Source organism: Leptinotarsa decemlineata, unplaced genomic scaffold, assembly GCF_025532065.1.
Source record: "Leptinotarsa decemlineata unplaced genomic scaffold, Ldec_3_MD MMD2_P_RNA_scaffold_6, whole genome shotgun sequence".
Taxonomy (NCBI): domain Eukaryota; kingdom Metazoa; phylum Arthropoda; class Insecta; order Coleoptera; family Chrysomelidae; genus Leptinotarsa; species Leptinotarsa decemlineata.
The window spans coordinates 10,870,280-10,889,877 of record NW_027412533.1 but is presented as its reverse complement, the minus strand read 5'-3'; the positions used below and the strand labels follow the sequence as shown (position 1 = coordinate 10,889,877).

The window sequence follows — 19,598 nt, the reverse complement described above, 5'->3', positions numbered from 1 at the left end:
ACAAAAGCACTGAATGTAGATCAAAAAATTTTAATCATCAAGAAAGGAATACACATCCCTTGACCAAAATGCCAAAAGAAAATAATTTGGTCACCAATGAGAAATCATTTTCTTTTAGACAGTGTTTAGAGAACATTGATTTTGGTTTTCCAATCAAAATTAGTCATAAAATTGTAATTGGGTGGCAAATGAAGAAATGAAAGTTGGGAGGTAATCAAATTGAAACCTTTTCATAAATGTGAAAAACCAGAGGCTGGATTAAAAGTTATTAATTTTTTAATGAAATTAGTCCATATTTGATTTGACGTGATGTTGAAAATACCCAAAACTTTTCTGTCATTTGAATCTACAAGGTAAGTAAAGGTAGAACAAATAATTTTTTGCATATCCTCAATTTACCCTGTTCCACATAATTATTTACCTTACAAATAACAAATTCAAAATAATAGAAAATAAGGCCTGCTGTACTGTTTGCAATACTTGAATGAATTGCAGCTAATTTATTGAGTGCATGGCCTCAAGACACCTTGAATTGTTGTATTACGATTATAATCGCAGTTGCAATTATAGTTACACTTGCAAAAAGTACGAACCGAGTTTTATCAAACAAATTTTTGTTAAAAACGGTTACAAGGTAGATATTAATTAATGATTCCACTCTATCCCACTTCAAGAAATGATTGACATAACACAGCTCTTTTTTGAGAAAGAATGACTTAGACATAGCTTACAGAACACATAATAATTTAAGCAAATTTATAATAAATGATAAAGACAACACTGCAGTGTCGGATATATTAACTTGTGTTTCTTACCCAAAACTGTATATTGGCCAAAAGAATAGAACCTTCTCCCAAAGAATTAAAGAACGCTGGAGTAGTTTCTTGTATGTGAAAACCAATTCCACATTTGCAAACCATCTTTTAGCAGAGGGGCATTCGTTTAACCATGATTATGATGTATCACATTTGAAGAGAAAGCTTCAAACTCAATCTTTTAGAGTTATTAGATTAAGGAATTCAGAAAATTCAATTAATGATCAAATTGAATTAAATTTCTCCCCTTATTGAATTTGTTTCCTAATGTGGATATTGGTAATTAGTTTATTACCCATACATTTATTGAGCTGGTAAAATTCTATTTGAAATATTAAAAAAAAAATCAGATCATCCCCAAACTTTGATATAATTTCAAGTAATCAATTAGGTCATTTGAATCAAATTTATATATTATGTAAAGCACAAATTAGGTAGAATTCAGTCGATATTAACAAGCCTGATGAAGCTACTGTATAGCGAAACACGTGTTGCGGTTTTATAAATTGTTTAGTGGAAATCTTACGCATTATCTTAGTTTGCCGTTACTGTAATACACACAGAAACTTGTCCATCAAGATATCAAAACAAATTACCTCACAACTTTCACATAAGGTATTCCATGTAAAACCCAAATCTGACAGCAAATTAAGCATCAAGTGAAATTTCATAGGCCACATATTCCCGTCTTGAATATGATCGAAAATCAGTCAAAAGTTTCAAAATATTATGCATACTATAAAATATCTATATGCAATGAAATGCATCAACAACCTAAAATTAAACAATCACATCACAAGGAATGTCTTAACAAAAACTCCGAAATGGATTAAAATCTAGAACAAGGTGCACTTGTTTCTTAGATAAAAAAGCTTTATAAAGCAAAAACTCTTGGGACTAGTTGTGTTACAATAAGTCCATCATGTTTTTAATTATGCTTCTAATTTTGAAATCAAAATTAGATAGGTGAGTTTATTGAACTTTAAAGGTTTAACAATACATATTTTTGAAGTTAAAATCATTTACTTTTCTGAAAGCTTTGTTGTTTTATTGAAAAAAAATCCGTTAAATCTTAAAAAAATCCATTGAAACATTTTCTCCCAATTTTGTTGCACAACTCTTCATTTCAAATATTCATAATACATTCATTACTCAGAGGAGTGAAAAAAACATAAGATAATTAGAAGATATTTTGTCAGTTCTTCAAAATATAATACTGTTTGTATCATTGTTAAAATGTCAGTAAAAGCTAAAATGGCAAGGTTAAAAATTAAGTGCAATCACATCTTATGACGAAAGGAAAAGGATTAGTTCATACTAAAAAACTGTTGTATTCACTTCATTTGATGCTACTTGAAATATAATTCCATTAGATTGTGTTCAGTAGTAACACAAGTTACTACTAATTACCAGGTCATTTTAATAATATAACTTACAAACTTTCTACCCTGATTAAATTCTGGTTACTCTCTCCTTTAACATACAAAAAAGACATGGCAACTTTTTTGCTGACAATGAAGTGAATTCACAAAAGAAGTGTTTTCTCTATTTTCATATAATATGAAAGATTGCTTTCTGTCGAATCCAGCGACCATATTAATTAACATTAATGCCCTGCATCAAAGTTGATTTAAGTATCTACCATATTTTTCATGTGATTATCAGAATTATTCTCTTCTTGCCCTTTTGGGTCTGATGTGATCGCCATCCCCCCTGCCCTTTTTACCTACCTGTACCTGAGATTGTGCAGTTAAATGTAGTGATATAGCGTGAGTGTTCAATTTTTCTGCCAAAAGTAAATCTTTCAGCTCTTTCATCTTCTGACTACGTAAAATGACAGTCGGTCGCCTGTCTTCTGTTTTAGAGTTTTCCTTCTCAGTTTCTTCATGTCCCTCAACTTTGGAAGTACTCGGTCCTACATTTACTTTTTCTCCGCTTTCCAAAATCTTCGATGCAGAAGGGAACTCCCCTCCTGAATATTACAAAAAAAATTAATTTTTTTTTTTGGAAGGTCGAGAAAACTTATCAAAATTGGTAATCAAGATATTTTGTATGACAATACAGGGCGTGACAACAAAACTAGCCATCAACACAGAATCAGAAAATATAGAATTATTTTCCGGTCTTATTGGTGGAAATTATTCTTTTAGATCTCAGAATAATTATTTATTTAGATTGAAGGAATTAATTTATCCAGAAATAATTTAGTTTACAATGGAGTCGTAAAGATTTTTTCCGCCTTCAGTTCTACAACGATCAACTATTTTTTGTTATGCTCTTCATCTAGTCAAGACCACAGATATTGATATTTCAATTTCCCCAATAATGTTTCAAACCAACTTGATTTTCTTGAATATGCTATATTGTACTTAGTCCATTGCCTTTATTTATTATGTGATGTGTCTTCAGTTTCAGATATATTTATTGTTTCTAAAACAAGGCCAATTGAAAATGGTGTTAAAATTTCACCATTAAAGCATATGATTAATAAGAAAAATTGTATCAACAAGAGTTCAAATCATTCACTCATGAGGATTTTCGGTAGCTTGAAAAAAGGCTAGAGGCTAACACAATTTACGTTGACCTTTTCAAGGAGTTAAACGGTAAACCCGGCATGTTATCTATTGAACTTAGGTGGAATGATAGGATTGCTGACTGTGACTGAAAAATTGAGTACTTAAATGTGATGAAAACCTGTACCATTTACAATCACATGGAATGGATATTCTCTACTATTGAAAAAAATCAGACTAGTTCTTCTATTCTATTGAGGCTTCAATAAAGCTTCTAAGAATGCCATAGAAAAATATTGACCTCAAAGTGAAAATGAGATATGATATTTTCACCAAAGTATGATATTTGAAAGAAATGTCAAATCAAACAGAATATACGGAAATATACAATTAAATCAAGGGTTGAAAAGCAATGGTATTGATATTTGGACACTTCAACAAGACTTGTAAAAGAATGCTTACCCATAAAAGGTGATCCATCTCCTTGTAGCAGATACTCCGGATTCAGAATTTTTTCAGAACATCCTGCGGTCAACGCCTCGATGCTTGGATGAAAATTCGAAGTGGACTGTTCTATGGGCTTCACAGTCCCATAATCGCCATGCCCTGCACCATTTTCTTTTTCATAATTATTATTGTTATTGTTGAAATAAGTACCGTTCTTCTTCAGCAATTTATCCTCTTCAGATTTATCGCACACGATGTGGACCTGTGCTCTTACATCTGCATCGAACTTAGATATGGTGATGACAAGAGGTTTTGCCCAACCGATGTGCAGAACAGGAGTTGCACTACCTTCCTCCCACTGACATATGCCATCGTAAAATCGAAGAAGATCAGCAAAACATTTCGGTTTTTTCAAAATTGTGTTAGCATGAAATCCAGAACTTTCAACTTTCATTATGTGAGGTATCAATTCATTAGCAATTTCCAAAAATTCTTTGTATATTTCTTCATCATCCCTGGAATAGTTGTATCTGAAACAAATAAAATTACTTGATTATGTCATGAATGGATTATTGTTACACTTGCTACTCTTTTCCAGGTTTTCCCTGACTTATTTGTTCTGTAATAGTTCGGTATTTCAAAAAGTAAGTATTATAACAAATCCCTTTTACCCATCCTTGGGCCGATCCTGCCGTGCCCTAGCAGGTGGCTGCCAATTCTGAAAACCCAGACATCTATCGAAGGACAGTTAGTTAGTTACAGTTGACACACTTACGGCGTACGAATTGTCTTCGCGCTGTGGAATAATTTCCATGTATTGTTGTGTATTTATCAGCCCAAAATCCATTTAATTAAATATCTTCCTGTTTCAATGATTCTGTGAACTTTCTATAAATACCCTTTTATAGTATGTCTTTCCTGATCCAAGCCTTTCACTATCTTTGTACCAGTTGGTAAACAGTTTTTTGGGGGATTTTTTTCAAGAAAAACCGTATTGTGATTCACGAAAATAAAAATGAGTTGAAAGGGCCTAACGGAACAAATCAGGAAAAGTTTACTTAGCTTCTTCAGCAATACTACAAACAAATCTTTCAAATCCCATTATTGTCTTGAAATCCTCTCATTCAAGTATACCTGTTTGAGTTTTTATATTATATGTTTTACAATCAATAATAATAATTATGAAATTTTCACAATACACTTTTTTGAAACATGTTTCGCTACACAGTAGCTTCATCACTTACTGGTACATCAAACTATTCTACAATATCTTTAATATAACAGTAGGTAAAAACAAAACTCATTAGATCAATCAATCAATTTATTTGCATAATCTCATTATAATAGATTTTTTATTGTCAGGAAAGATTTAAACAAATAACAATGCATACAGGCAACAAAGTACACTTTGAATTACAATTTAATATTGAGAAACTCATCAATGTTGTATTTATATGCATACAAAATGGTTAAAGAGCCTCATAGCCAAGGTTACGAAATTTTAATGAGTGATTATCAGGCCTACCTGTACCAACCAAAATCTACAGGTAGATTTTGTTTACTATATTCAACCAATTTTTTTTTAATTAGTATTCTGGCATCGACTGCTGAGGTCCTTAGCCATCAACCAATTATTCAATTCGGTTTATTGTCCCAAGAAACAATGAATGCTTTTAATTAGGGACTATAACTAACTGCAAAGTATAATAAAATAACAGAAATAACCTACTTTACAATGAACACATATTATATCTAGAAAAAAAATCAATGAAATGCAGTCAAATACTGAAATTGATTACAGAAAGTATAATAAATATATTGAAAACGCTTATTAGAAATAAAATGCAAACTATGAAATTCCGTGAATTAGATTTTTTTCGATTGATATTCACATTTTGTAATGGAATAATGCTTTTTCATTTTTTAGGGAATTGAATAACATATAATGATCCCATCATGATATATTGACTTTTTTCAAGATTTGTTTGTATCTTAATTTGTGACAGTAATTTGGTGTGTCTTGTAGCATGATTGTGAATATGTCCAATTGGAATAAAATTCAAGTTTAATTTCTTTGTATTATTTTTTACAGAATGACTGAAGCAGCTAATTTTGAGTTTATAGAGTGAATTCAAGTCCAATAAAAAGTTTAGTTTATATAAGTTCAATGTTGGTTCCAAATATGGTAATTTATAAATGCTTCTAATTATTTTGTTTTGTAAGGTTCTCAGAGGTTTGATTATAGATTTACCTGCTGTTATTACCTAGTGTTGTATAAAAAGATATTGCAGAATAGTTTGATGTACCAGTAACTGATAAGCTACCGTGTCGTAAAACACGTTTTAAATAAAATTTATTGTGAAAATTGTATAATTATTATGGATCATGTTAATAATTTATATGTTTTAAATTATTATAAAAATAATGATGTTATGAAGTCTCATTTACAATGGATAATCCGATTGATTAATTGAGAAAAAATGAAAGTGGCAAGTACGACTATGAAAGGACGCTCCATTTTGAGTTTTCATTACTGTGAATGAGTTACTAAATTATTCGATTTTTCTTCTTTTCAGTAACCATATCTCAGAAAGTAGACCAAACCATAAGGTTTCAACCTTAGATTCGTAATTATTAGACAAAAATACATAAATCTAATAAAATATTATTCAAAACTAGCGCAAGCCATCAAGACAAATATTTATCCTAATTCCAATTTATGATTATTTTTCATCATCATAAAAGAAGATTGACAAAGAGAAAATACTCACAGTCTTATAACATCACTAGCATTGGCCCAACTTTCGAAAGCATCTTCATACATTTTGTTTCTATAAAAATATCCACCTTGATATGTGTACGGATACACATGCTGATTTTTATAGTAAGTCCTAGCTGAAGATATGGCCTCTTCAAACAAAGCTCTGCATGGAACCTTTCCATTTGTAGCAGATATTTCCTCCAAATCTCCCAAATTTCCTATTGCCATTGGATATTTTTTCAAGTGACCCAAGTCATACAAGAGCCACAGGAGCTCTTGTTGCAATAACGATACCTCATATGCATCGTGCGTTGAATTAAGAGACGGATTTATAGCAGATACCAAAGCCGCAACCTCCATATGGCGAGAGCATACAACAGGTTTGTTGTTTACATATAGCCATGATCTTGCAGAAACGCCTTTTCCAATTTCCTGTCCCCTCTTGTCTTCGTTTCCTTTACCGTGCCACGTGACTTCTGCCGTATCTGTACCATTTTCCCCAAAAACGACCCAAGCATGGTCCTCGGATAAAGCTAAATGTACGTCATTATATCCCAAGGTTTGACACCCTGCTACGACCGCAAATGCCACCCCAAAACAGTCCAGTTTACTACCACTTAAGTAACTATACAAGCTTTGCAAGTGAGCCCTGTCTTTGTAATAGCTTCTTGTTAAAGAATTCCAAATAACATCAGACACCTTCTTTACTAGTTCACGAGTAGCAAAAGAATTACTTTTGTTCGGTTCGACGGCATTAAGCATGATATTTCGAAACTTGTTGTAAAATATTTCGACCGTTTCGATTTCCAATACAGGTAAGCTATTTGGTTCCACTGGTTCGCAAACTTGGAGAGCGGCATTGGACCGGCTAGTCAGTGAATTTTCGATTACGCCCGTTACAATTGATAGCAGCGCGAGATCCGGTTCACGGACATTTTCTAACTGATTTCTGAATAAATCTATCACTGTATTGATGCTTTTTATAGGAAAGAAAGCTTTGTCAACATCTCTTATACCAGCCATGTCGAATTACATTTCAATTATCAACTGTCTAATGCCAAACATTATCCTGTCAATTTAACTATGGATATCGCCATCAGAGGGTAAACCAACTAACTCGCCATTCAAAAAAAATTAAATAAACTCTATGACACTGTTTGTGTCACAGAGTTATTCTTTATAGTTTACTTTTTTATTTTATTCCATCAAGGAAGCAGGCACAAATAACCTAAGCAGAAGAAAGGATGAGTCAGTTCCACAGAACTCAATTTTTTTTACTCTGTGATTAAATCTTAGGAACAGAAGAAAGATATTTTCCTCGTGTTTGATGTTTATTGGTGCCTTTACTTTGGACATATAATGGGCATAGAGACATGATCCATATTCAAGAAATAAGAGCTAATTAAATGTATACATCAATATTTAACTGTTAACATTCTCTTGTCCTTGTTTTTACCGCCTAACGAGGAAAGTTATTATTTTACTGTGTCTTCTTACCTATGCTGGAATTTCATAAATCATTGAATGTCAAAAGGTTGCTGAACTATAGTGGTCTGGTAAGTGCCAAACAGAGATATTGCTGTTTCGAAAGTTTTGGCTTCGAAGTTGAAAAGCTTCAAATATGATCGCACTTTGTTCAAGCAGGTCAAGTAAAGCCATGAAACTTGCTAACATTTGACAAAAATATTGTGTATGATCAACATTTAAAATTGTATGCAGGTTATTTTCCAAAATGTATTAGAAATACCATGGTGTAGACACTCGGACCCTTTCAGATGCAGAAATTTTTTTTTACAAAATTACTCGATCTACAACACTCTTGATTATTAATACCATAAAAATAGTTTCAACGTACTTCGGCATTTCATTCACAGATGCGCTGAGCAGAAACCTATGTTTACATTTGGAAATAATTCTTGTTCCATTCATCAACATGTGTCCAATGTTGAGTCAATCGTATTTCTTGCGTCGAGAGATTTTGACAAAACAAATTCGGCAAAAACAGCAGAGATTCTATACATCTTTGTATTTTCATACCTTGTTTGAGTTCTGTACGAGTCATTATTATAATTTGTTTTTGCGCGGCTTTGATTGGTTCATAGTCAAGGATACCTTGGTAAATAAACCTTCGATACGGCAGTTGCAAAGGTACGGTTCAACTGACTCTTCGTACTATTGTCTTTCTTCTCTACCACATCATAAATTATTGAAAAGGATGCCTTTTTATGTGAATTTTGTTCAACCTTGATACTTTGTCCCATTGAAAATTAAGAGGGTGCTATTTTCTTGCTCACTGTGTCTGATAAAAATAGGAAAACGTTGAAGAGATCAGGAAATATCTACATTTCTAAACACGAAAATATGAATTTATGAGTTATGGTAATGAATTCGAGACTTGCCTTGAATTTTATGCGAAGACCAGAATTTATAAGGAAGACTTTGGGGATTTATCGATATTTTTAGGACATTAAAGTTTTTCTTGTGCCTGATAGACGTCACATCTCACAGCTTCAATTCACTCAATGTACAAAACAAAAATTATATATAAATATAACGTTTATACTCCTGAATTTTCTGAAAATGTAACAACGTTAGATTGTTTAACGATATATAGTTCATATCTTGCTGTAAATGACATTATATGACTACGCGTCTGTCTGAGAGTTCAGCTACAGTTCATAAATTAAACTCCATGATTCATGTTTGAATTTGAATATAAAAAGTCGTCTGTTTGATTTACTGATGAGTAACGTAACTTGGAAATTAATCTAATATTGAACATAAGTGACATTAAAGTTTTTAATTCACATATATTTGATGACGCAAAAAATGTCAAATTTTGTCTTGGCTCATTTAAGCAATATTTATAACTCAAGGATATGGATAACGATGAAACATATTATAGTGATCGCCAATATCCACACTGTTTCGTCACCCTTGGAGCTTCAGGAGATCTTGCCAGAAAAAAGATATACCCTACACTCTGGTGGCTATTCAGAGATGATCTTTTACCTGTGAACACGGTCTTCTTCGGATATGCCAGGAGCAAACTTTCTATGTGTGACCTAAATAAAAATTGCGAGCCTTACATGCACCTTAAGCCAGACGAGAGGATACAATTCGAGAAATTTTGGAATTTAAATTATTATTTATCTGGACAATATAATTCCAAAACTGATTTTGAATTATTGAACCAAAAAATAGCAAAATTTGAAACGGGATCAATTGCTAACAGATTATTCTATTTGGCTATACCACCATTTTTATTTCAAGATGTTGCAACTCAAATAAAAAATACATGTATGTCAGATAAGGGATGGACTCGGATCGTAATTGAAAAGCCATTTGGGCATGATTTGCAATCATCTGAAACACTCTCTTACCACTTATCCTCTCTATTCGAAGAAACACAATTGTACCGAATAGACCATTATTTGGGAAAAGAAATGGTCCAAAACTTAATGACGCTTCGATTTGGTAATAGAGTATTTTACCCCACATGGAACAGGGACAACATTGCTTGTATTCTCATCAGTTTTAAGGAATCTTTCGGGATTGAAGGAAGAGGAGGTTATTTTGATGAATACGGAATTATTAGGGATGTAATGCAAAACCATCTTTTGCAAATATTGACCCTTGTTGCGATGGAGAAGCCTGTTACTTTCGCACCTGATGATATCAGGAATGAGAAAGTCAAAATATTGAAGTCTACCAAAACCCTGGAGTTAAATAATATAATATTAGGCCAATATGTCGGTGATCCTCAAAAAGAAGGCGATGCCAAACTTGGTTATCGCGATGACAGAACTATTCCTAAAGATTCAATAACACCAACCTACGCTATAGCAGTCTTGTTCATCAATAACGAGAGATGGGATGGTGTACCGTTTATCCTTAGGTGTGGAAAGGCCCTTAATGAACGTAAAGCTGAAATTCGAATCCAATTCAGAGACGTTCCTGGAGATATTTTCGATGGAAAATCCAAGAGAAATGAACTTGTTATTCGAGTACAACCGGAAGAGGCTGTATACGTTAAATTTATGGTGAAAACCCCTGGAATGGCTTTCGATATTGAAGAAACTGAACTTGATCTAACTTATAGCACCCGATATCAAAATATCAAATTACCAGACGCTTATGAACGTTTAATTCTTGATGTATTTTGTGGGTCACAAATGAACTTTGTACGTACCGATGAGTTGAAAGAGGCCTGGAGGATATTCACTCCATTGCTGAATAGAATTGAAAATGACAAAATCGTTCCTATACCATACATTTACGGAAGTAGGGGCCCAAACGAAGCTGACGAACTACTGATCAAGAATAATTTCACCTACACAGGAACTTATAAGTGGAAACCAAAAATGTGATTAATCAAGTTATTTACTGGTTTAATCGCCTTAATTTTTGTAATATGAAAAAAATGAGAACACTCAGACTCTTATTTTATATATTTCTGCGTATTTGTAAGAAACACAGGAAATAGCACCTGAAGAATTATGCCCATGTGATGGAAAAATACTGCCAATTATGTCATTTATCATTATCTTCTCATTTGTGAAATTACAGAATTTACGCACGCGCTTTTTCTCCGGTCTTTAATTTCGTTCACTAAGACCAGTTTTATTGGTTATGTGATTGATATTAACGGCCGATACTTGATGAAAATCCATATTTCCATATTTCTATTATAATTTTTTTTTATAAAGATGGAAAAGTAAAAAGCCAATACATTTCTTTTCTGAAAAAAAATGTAGATTAGTTTTTTCTTTCTAAATAAGATTTTGTTTGTAATTCAGCAGCATCTTTTTTTGCCATGATTCCGATTCCGGTATGACTATTCTGGTTGCTTTTATGCTATTTGATTCCTATTATCTTATTCCAGTTACTACTTTTCATTACATCCCATTCATCAACGGAGAAAATCTATGGAATGGAGTATTGGGGAACGCAAAAATGAATTTAATTGTGGAAATGCTTGATTCCTGAGCAACGATGAATTTCTAATCCAGGCCTTTTACACGTGCACGTAGAATGTGCACAACACAATTTTGGATAATAATCTTTTTTTTCGATCAACTGAGTGTTTTTCGGAATATTTAAGAATATAGAAGTTATTTTGACTCGCTGATCACCGTTGTCTCTGTCGAGTCGACGAGATAAGGACTTTATTTTCCTGCACCAGTTTTTATCGTACTCTTTTTGTTTACAAGGTATCGCAGCATATTATACCAGTAAAATTAAATATAGAATTATTGTCAAAAGAAACAAAAATAAAGAAAATGGTTCTTGAAAACAGTAATCTATATTCACCCATATTCAACCCATTTATTGACTCAATTTTATATGCACATGAGCGAAATGAGAACATTCTTCTTGTTATTCCTTTGATGTTAGTTTATCTGGTTATTCAACTGATTTCGGTTCAAGAATAGTTGATGGAATAATATCACAACTTAACAAAAAATCAACAGTGTTGAATGACATCCTGGTATTCTTCATGTTTGTTTTAGCAAATAGTCACTGTTGGCTGGCAACATTAAAAAGCCGGCCGCAAGTTGAGACGCAGGTCGTGAGGTGACGCAGGGTGAGTCACGGTGAGAAACGCAGTTTGAGCCTACAGTTCTTAGGTGATGTGTCTCTTGCCTTTCGTTTTTCAAATGGATTTGGTTTATGAACTTTAAATTCATATCAGCTACGAATCTGAGTCAGAAAATGATGAGGAGGTCGAATCGATTATTTCTGCTAGCTTCATAAAAACAAAATCTCATTTGTATTTCAAAAAAAGAAATACGCACGGAGAGTTCGCCTTGAAAAAAGAGTAAAGTAGTGAAAAATTTAAAAACTATTTTCGGTTATCATGAGATAATTAGAAATGTTTGCTTGAAGGTGGTTCACAATGTTTCGTGGTGTATTTCATCAATTCGGACTTCCATTGTCTAATATAATATAAATTGATTTGAAATCCCTGAAAAATAAAATTAAAAAGAATAACCCAAAATAACAATTTTATTGTTCAATGGAAGTCGGAACTGATGAAATATAATTAGAAATTGTTCACAAATACATGACTTGTGTCGTACAAAACGCGACAATTTCTAACTGCCTCTATTACGGCCGATTTCATAATCAATATCTAAAGTCCACTTTACCGAAAGGAGACTTTACACTAAAGTCCCCTTTAAAGTAGCTGTTGCCGTCATTTGGTTTCATAATTAATATTAAAGTGCCCTTTCCATAAAGTATCTTTTAAGTAATTTTTAAGATGTTGGTCAACCTGGAATTCATGGATTTTGACAAGATTTGTCATATTTGGCGAGTATTTAAGTTCAGTGTTTGAATAAGTAAGGTTAACACCCGTTAGTTAGGGAAGCCACAGATTATGCTGTAGACGACCCCTCCCGATATAGAAGGCCCCGACACTCTGTCGAATGAGGCCCTCATGTCCCCCGTTAAAGGATGAATAACTTTTTCATCCATCCCACCCCAGCCAGGTAGGGGTATCCCGTGAAGGGCGGCACTGATGTCTAAGGACTTCATGCCGTCATCCATCAGTTATGTACCCATTGGCCCATCTCAAGGCCAATGATCAGCCGAAAGGGTAGGGGAGCTGGTCTCCAAATCCTGAATGAACTGAAGATGATCGTCAAGTAAGGTTAAGAGTTGTGGTGTTCGATGTTTTTGTTATTTGTATTTGTGAGGACGATTTATTTGGACAGAAATGGAAATGTTAAATAATAATAAGAAAGTTCGCTCGTCAAATTTTTCTCGGGAGGAAGAAATGAATTTAATACAAGAAATTGAAAAATTCAAGCATATTTTAGAATGCAAAACTACTAATAAAGTAACGAATGCAGAAAAGGTATGTATTACAAGTACAAGCAATTTTTTTGTGTGTATTTTATTTATTGTAGAATACATGTTAATGTAATCATAACCCTAATTTTACTTCATCAAGGGTGAAGGGTGTGAGCTTGAAATAATAAATTAAAACTATATATATTTATGTAGTTAGATACCTCAATATAAATAAATTTAAATATGATTTTAGGAAGAGGCATGGCGCAAAGTACTTTCCAGCTTCAACTCCAGAAATATACAAGTGAGAAGTATATCTCAGATTAAAGCAAAATTTGATAATCTGAAAACAAAAGCTAGAAAGGATATGGCGAAACAAAAATCATATATGACGGGAACAGGGGGTGGTCCCGCAATAAAAATTGATTTAGATCCTGTAACAGAAGCAACCCTAAATATAATAAATATGAAAACGCTGGTGGGTTTGAATAACAGCTTGGATAGCGATTTCATAAATGTAATTACATTTTTTTATAACCAAATCATTTTGTTTTAACAGTTACCAAACTAAAATTTGGTTAATGGTTAAAAACATTATTTCTTTCATGATTTTATCTGTATTGGTTAGGGCAATAAAATTAAATATTAATTGTATGTGATATTATAGGATCTTGGAATGGATGCATCATCTTCAGTTTTAAAGGAAGAACTTCTAAAAGAATATCCTCAACAATTTGTTGTGAGTAAATAAACCGTTTTTTAAATGATAATATATTAGCAACCTGTTAATAGTTGTCAAGATAAATTTGTTATTTTTTGTCTTGGGAATATACTTGTATAATATTAATTATTCTGAATATATTATTACAGGATTCAGAAATGACAATAATTGCAGCAGGAGAAGCCAAAGATGAAATGTCAGAGATTTCTACGCAATCAGTAAGTTATAGATTTTTTTACTACTAAACCATAGTTCGGAAAGACCTTTTATTTTGAATTGAAGGGTTTATATTTTTAGGAGTGATTAATTTTTGGGAAAGAAATTTTTTGGCTTTCTACTACTTCTTCTTGATACAAAAATTATGTGGAAATCTTCTAAAGAAAGGAAAGAAGTAATCAATTTGAAAATAAGTAACTCTATGTACATCATGCAAAGAAAAATCTTTCAGATAAAAACTGGAAGGAAGTCCTCCTGAAACAGCTATTTTCATATAAACATTGAATTACATTACAAAGTATCTTCTGTATAATTCAGTATTCATTGTTCAGTATTGTTTCGAAAGAATTTTTTTCTGTCGTGTAATTCAATGTTCATATGAAAGTAGCTGTTTCAGGAGGGCTTCCTTCCAGTATGTGTCTGAAAATTGTTTCTTCGCATAATCTACACATCTATGTATAGAGTTACTTATTTTCAAATTGATTACTTCCTTCCTTTCTTTCGAAGATACCTATATTTTTTTTGTATCAAGATGGAGAAGTAGAAAGCCAAAAACTTTTTTTCCCAAACCTTTTAATTTATGCTGATTAAAGCTAATATTTAAGTTAGGGCCTCAAAAAATGTAATAGTACATTTGCTTTCAGATAGTACCTGAATTTACTGAAGAAATTGTATTGGAGGAGAACCAGATATCACCTCCTAGATCAATGACACCCTCAGGGAGCATGTCTAGTAAAAAAGTGAGTTTTGAATTGTGTGTGGTACAGTTGTAATTTTTATTATATAACTCTTGTCTGTTCCCAGCAAACGCATATTAAGAAAAAAATCGATTGGAGTAGTTATGCACCTAATAATTTAAAAAGAAAAGCCAACGGAAAACTACACCCAACCAAAATAAACCCGTTATATAATGCAAAAGAAGATTATTATAAAAAGAAAAAGGAGCTTCTTGAAAAAACGGTAGAAGCAGAGGAGAAGGGGAGATCTAGGAGAAGGGAGAGAGAAGAAGAAGAACATTTAAAAAAAATGACTTTATTGGATTTAGAAATCAAATTAAAAGAAAAACAATTAAATAAATTAAATGTTTCATAACACTGATTTTTAATTATTATTAGTATTTACAATCTAGCAAAATGTTCATTAATTATCAAATTCCTTATATTTTCTGCTATATTTGGATTATTTTCCATGGGGGGTAATACATCCTCATCGTCTTCCTCTATTTCATCTTCTTCAGTAAAGTTATCATTCATATCAATGGCAATGTTATGAAGAACTGCAGTTGCGACTATTACTGCCATTGTGGTTTCTAGTTTTAGTCTCATGCCAAACCTCAAAACGGGAAATCGTTTTTTCCATAAACCGTATTGACGCTCTACTACATTTCGAGTCCTTATTATAGACTCATTGTATACATTTTCAGCAGGTGTTCTAGTTTGTTGTAACTTAGTCATAAGATATGGCTTTAGAGAATATCCACTGTCACCAATTAGCATATACTGACCAAATACACCATTTTCAAATTTTTGCTTCAAACTGCTATTATTGAAAATTGTTTGGTCATGCACCGATCCTGGCCATCTCACAACAATATCTCTAATTTTCAATTTAGCATCGCTTACTGTCTGAACATTTAATGCAAAATAAGATTTTCTACATCTGAATATTTCTGCATCATTTCCACCGGGAGAATCAATTTTAACTAATGTGCAATCAATTGCTCCAATGGTTTTGGGAAATGAAGCTATTTCATAAAATTTTTCAACTGCTTCTTCCAATTCTCTTTTATTTTCATACATGCGAATGTGTTGTCGGGCTAGTGAGGCAATAGCAATAGACACCTTTTTGATAATCCTGCTAGCTGAACTTCTAGACACTCCCATAAAATCTGATACGATTATTTGCATATTTCCTGATGCGTAGAATCTTAAAGTCAACAATAATTGTTGTAATGGTGTAATGCACCCACCTCTAAAAAATAAATAAATTTTTTTATAATTCTGTTAATAATACAAATTTTACAACTTACTTATTAGTAGGTAACTGAATTTGTTCTTTTATTTCATCTAGTAGATACAAAACAGTTTGTTTTTTTAAGCGAAAACGTTGGTAAAAGTCAAGCTCATCATATTTTTCGAAGCAGTCTGTTCTTTTCCTATACACTTTTGGTCTTCTAGTATAAATAAATTCTTCATCAGATGAACTTGAGCTAGACGTTTCAAAATTATTCATATTTTTATGATTATTATGGCTAAACGAACACAAAACTAGCAAACGTAGCGAGTAGCACAACAAATAACAATTATTAAAATTGAGGTTATGTTGTAGTTAAATGACACTTTAGCGAGTTGAAGTAGAGAAATCGACACTTTAACTTTGAAGGACGTTTTTGGCTTAAAGGACACTTTAACTTGGTTATGAAATCAAAAATATTTATTGTGTCACTGATGTAGGAGGTGATATCTGGTTCTCCTCCAATACAATTTCTTCAGTAAATTCAGGTACTATCTAAAAGCAAATGTACTATTACATTTTTTGAGGTCCTAACTTAAATATTAGCTTTAATCAGCATAACAAATTAAAAGGTTTGGGAAAAAAAGTTTTTGGCTTTCTACTTCTCCATCTTGATACAAAAAAAAATGTAGGTATCTTCGAAAGAAAGGAAGGAAGTAATCAATTTGAAAATAAGTAACTCTATACATAGATGTGTAGATCATGCGAAGAAACAATTTTCAGACACATACTGGAAGGAAGCCCTCCTGAAACAGCTACTTTCATATGAACATTGAATTACACGACAGAAAAAAATTCTTTCGAAACAATACTGAACAATGAATACTGAATTATACAGAAGATACTTTGTAATGTAATTCAATGTTTATATGAAAATAGCTGTTTCAGGAGGACTTCCTTCCAGTTATTATCTGAAAGATGTTTCTTTGCATGATGTACACATCCATGTATAGAGTTACTTATTTTCAAATTGATTACTTCTTTCCTTTCTTTGGAAGATTCCCACATAATTTTTGTATCAAGAAGAAGTAGTAGAAAGCCAAAAAGTTTCTTTCCCAAAAATTAATCACTCCTAAAAATATAAACCCTTCAATTCAAAATAAAAGGTCTTTCCGAACTATGGATTAGTAGTGAAAAAAATCTATAACTTACTGATTGCGTAGAAATCTCTGACATTTCATCTTTGGCTTCTCCTGCTGCAATTATTGTCATTTCTGAATCCTGTAACAATATATTCAGAATAATTAATATTATACAAGTATGTTCCCAAGACAAAAAATAACAAATTTATCTTGACAACTATTAACAGGTTGCTAATATATTATCATTTAAAAAACGGTTTATTTACTTACAACATATTGTTGAGGATATTCTTTTAGAAGTTCTTCCTTTAAAACTGAAGATGATGCATCCATTCCAAGATCCTATAATACCACATACAATTAATATTTAATTTTATTGCCCTAACCAATACAGATAAAATCATGAAAGAAATAATGTTTTTAACCATTAACCAAATTTTAGTTTGGTAACTGTTAAAACAAAATGATTTGGTTATAAAAAAATGTAATTACATTTATGAAATCGCTATCCAAGCTGTTATTCAAACCCACCACCGTTTTCATATTTATTATATTTAGGGTTGCTTCTGTTACAGGATCTAAATCAATTTTTATTGCGGGACCACCCCCTGTTCCCGTCATATATGATTTTTGTTTCGCCACATCCTTTCTAGCTTTTGTTTTCAGATTATCAAATTTTGCTTTAATCTGAGATATACTTCTCACTTGTATATTTCTGGAGTTGAAGCTGGAAAGTACTTTGCGCCATGCCTCTTCCTAAAATCATATTTAAATTTATTAATATTGAGGTATCTAACTACATAGATATATATAGTTTTAATTTATTATTTCAAGCTCACACCCTTCACCCTTGATGAAGTAAAATTAGGGTTATGATTACATTAACATGTATTCTACAATAAATAAAATACACACAAAAAATTGCTTGTACTTGTAATACATACCTTTTCTGCATTCGTTACTTTATTAGTAGTTTTGCATTCTAAAATATGCTTGAATTTTTCAATTTCTTGTATTAAATTCATTTCTTCCTCCCGAGAAAAATTTGACGAGCGAACTTTCTTATTATTATTTACCATTTCCATTTCAGTCCAAATCAATCGTCCTCACAAATACAAATAACAAAAACATCAAACACCACAACTCTTAACCTTACTTATTCAAACACTGAACTTAAATACTCGTCAAATATGACAAATCTTGTCAAAATCCATGAATTCCAGGTTGACCAACATCTTAAAAATTACTTAAAAGATACTTTATGGAAAGGGCACTTTAATATTAATTATGAAACCAAATGACGGCAACAGCTACTTTAAAGGGGACTTTAGTGTAAAGTCTCCTTTCGGTAAAGTGGACTTTAGATATTGATTATGAAATCGGCCGTTATTAAAGTATCATTTAAAGTTAAAGTAACCTTTATGTTTCTTTATGAAATCGGCCGTTAATTTTTCCTCCATTTCACTTGACACGCCGTGACTCACTAAAGAAATCTGCGGAAGGAGGACTGCGTAACGCAGGGTCACGGAACGTGAAAACTGCGTCACGTCACCCTGCGTCGAAATTTGCGGGGTTCCTATCATTTGTATGGTTCGCAGAAATTCAACGTGACTCACCCTGCGTCACCTCACGGACCTGCGTTTCAACTTGCGGCCGGCCTAAATAATCAATGGAATTAGAGCAAACTCTGGATCGAATGGAAATGCCGTTTCAATCAAACATAAAAAAAATTAACGAACCTCGATATAGAGTTATTGATCTATTTTCATAATGAGTATCTAACCATGATGATAATTATAGAATTCTCACTATAAATTTTATTTTGGACGCGTTTTACTACACGGCTGCTTCATCAGTAACCAGTAACTGATGAATTTTCCGTGTAATGTTACTAGTAATCATTAACTGATGCCCAGTAACTGCTGAAGCTACCGTGTAGCGAAACGCGTCGTTAATAAAATTTATTATAAAAATTCCAAAATTATTTTCATGGATAGTGTTATTGATTTTCATCAAGTAACGAGACAGGGTATCCATAATAAGTGTCCAATAAAATATTTCAGTAAACATGAAATATAAAAGAATCCATAATTTTCTTGAAAAATTAAAGTACTCGATAAAAATTGGCAGGAATTTCGGAAAAATCACTCAATAGAAACAGCTTCCCTAGCTTCATCATCCAGTATATAAATTACAAAATTGAGAAGAAAGACCTTGATTGTACATAGAAAT

General features: G+C 32.3%; 4 protein-coding genes across 6 annotated transcripts; 2 read left to right on the top strand and 2 right to left on the bottom strand.

Moving 5' to 3' along the window:
* Positions 1 to 708: 708 nt before the first annotated feature.
* Mnn1 (Menin 1) lies at positions 709 to 7,607 on the bottom strand. The gene is made up of 3 exons (XM_023174062.2): positions 6,547 to 7,607; positions 3,791 to 4,305; positions 709 to 2,787 (listed from the first exon to the last, which is right to left on the bottom strand). The coding sequence occupies exons 1-3, from the start codon at positions 7,557 to 7,559 to the stop codon at positions 2,483 to 2,485; spliced, it is 1,833 nt and encodes a 610-aa protein (XP_023029830.1). The 5' UTR covers positions 7,560 to 7,607; the 3' UTR covers positions 709 to 2,482.
* A 1,548-nt stretch (positions 7,608 to 9,155) lies between these two features.
* Zw (glucose-6-phosphate 1-dehydrogenase Zw) lies at positions 9,156 to 11,117 on the top strand. Its single transcript, XM_023174063.2, has one exon. It carries the CDS (start codon positions 9,416 to 9,418, stop codon positions 10,904 to 10,906), a length of 1,491 nt encoding a protein of 496 aa, XP_023029831.2. The 5' UTR covers positions 9,156 to 9,415; the 3' UTR covers positions 10,907 to 11,117.
* Positions 11,118 to 12,651: 1,534 nt separating this feature from the next.
* On the top strand, positions 12,652 to 15,363 carry LOC141480130 (uncharacterized). Of its 2 annotated transcripts, none has more exons than XM_074169956.1 (7): positions 12,652 to 12,885; positions 13,192 to 13,398; positions 13,588 to 13,812; positions 14,002 to 14,073; positions 14,205 to 14,273; positions 14,916 to 15,011; positions 15,076 to 15,363. In XM_074169956.1, exons 2-7 carry the CDS (start codon positions 13,258 to 13,260, stop codon positions 15,361 to 15,363), a joined length of 891 nt encoding a protein of 296 aa, XP_074026057.1. In that variant the 5' UTR covers positions 12,652 to 12,885; positions 13,192 to 13,257. The 2 variants fall into 2 exon arrangements, with proteins under 2 accessions (XP_074026057.1, XP_074026056.1); XM_074169955.1 differs by having other exon boundaries at positions 13,588 to 13,851.
* A 1,352-nt stretch (positions 15,364 to 16,715) lies between these two features.
* LOC141480129 (nuclear apoptosis-inducing factor 1-like) lies at positions 16,716 to 18,752 on the bottom strand. Of its 2 annotated transcripts, XM_074169954.1 has the most exons (5): positions 18,311 to 18,752; positions 17,859 to 18,122; positions 17,637 to 17,708; positions 17,437 to 17,505; positions 16,716 to 17,356 (listed from the first exon to the last, which is right to left on the bottom strand). In XM_074169954.1, exons 1-5 carry the CDS (start codon positions 18,449 to 18,451, stop codon positions 17,351 to 17,353), a joined length of 552 nt encoding a protein of 183 aa, XP_074026055.1. In that variant the 5' UTR covers positions 18,452 to 18,752; the 3' UTR covers positions 16,716 to 17,350. The 2 variants fall into 2 exon arrangements, with proteins under 2 accessions (XP_074026055.1, XP_074026054.1); XM_074169953.1 differs by having other exon boundaries at positions 16,716 to 17,505.
* Between the last annotated feature and the right edge of the window lie 846 nt (positions 18,753 to 19,598).

Bases quoted from the DNA above. Each gene is read 5' to 3' on its own strand.
- Mnn1 (XM_023174062.2), bottom strand. From the start codon at position 7,559: ATGGCTGGTATAAGAGATGTTGACAAAGCTTTCTTTCCTATAAAAAGC. The intron at 4,306-6,546 runs GTGAGTATTTTC...TATTTGTTTCAG, and splicing joins GCTAGTGATGTTATAAGACT to ATACAACTATTCCAGGGATG. The intron at 2,788-3,790 runs GTAAGCATTCTT...TGTAATATTCAG, and splicing joins AGATGGATCACCTTTTATGG to GAGGGGAGTTCCCTTCTGCA.
- LOC141480130 (XM_074169955.1), top strand. From the start codon at position 13,258: ATGGAAATGTTAAATAATAATAAGAAAGTTCGCTCGTCAAATTTTTCT. The intron at 13,399-13,587 runs GTATGTATTACA...ATATGATTTTAG, and splicing joins AAGTAACGAATGCAGAAAAG to GAAGAGGCATGGCGCAAAGT. The intron at 14,074-14,204 runs GTGAGTAAATAA...ATATTATTACAG, and splicing joins AATATCCTCAACAATTTGTT to GATTCAGAAATGACAATAAT.
- Zw (XM_023174063.2), top strand. From the start codon at position 9,416: ATGGATAACGATGAAACATATTATAGTGATCGCCAATATCCACACTGT.
- LOC141480129 (XM_074169953.1), bottom strand. From the start codon at position 18,451: ATGGAAATGGTAAATAATAATAAGAAAGTTCGCTCGTCAAATTTTTCT. The intron at 17,709-17,858 runs GTAATTACATTT...GTGGTATTATAG, and splicing joins TGGATAGCGATTTCATAAAT to GATCTTGGAATGGATGCATC. The intron at 17,506-17,636 runs GTAAGTAAATAA...ATATTGTTACAG, and splicing joins AATATCCTCAACAATATGTT to GATTCAGAAATGACAATAAT.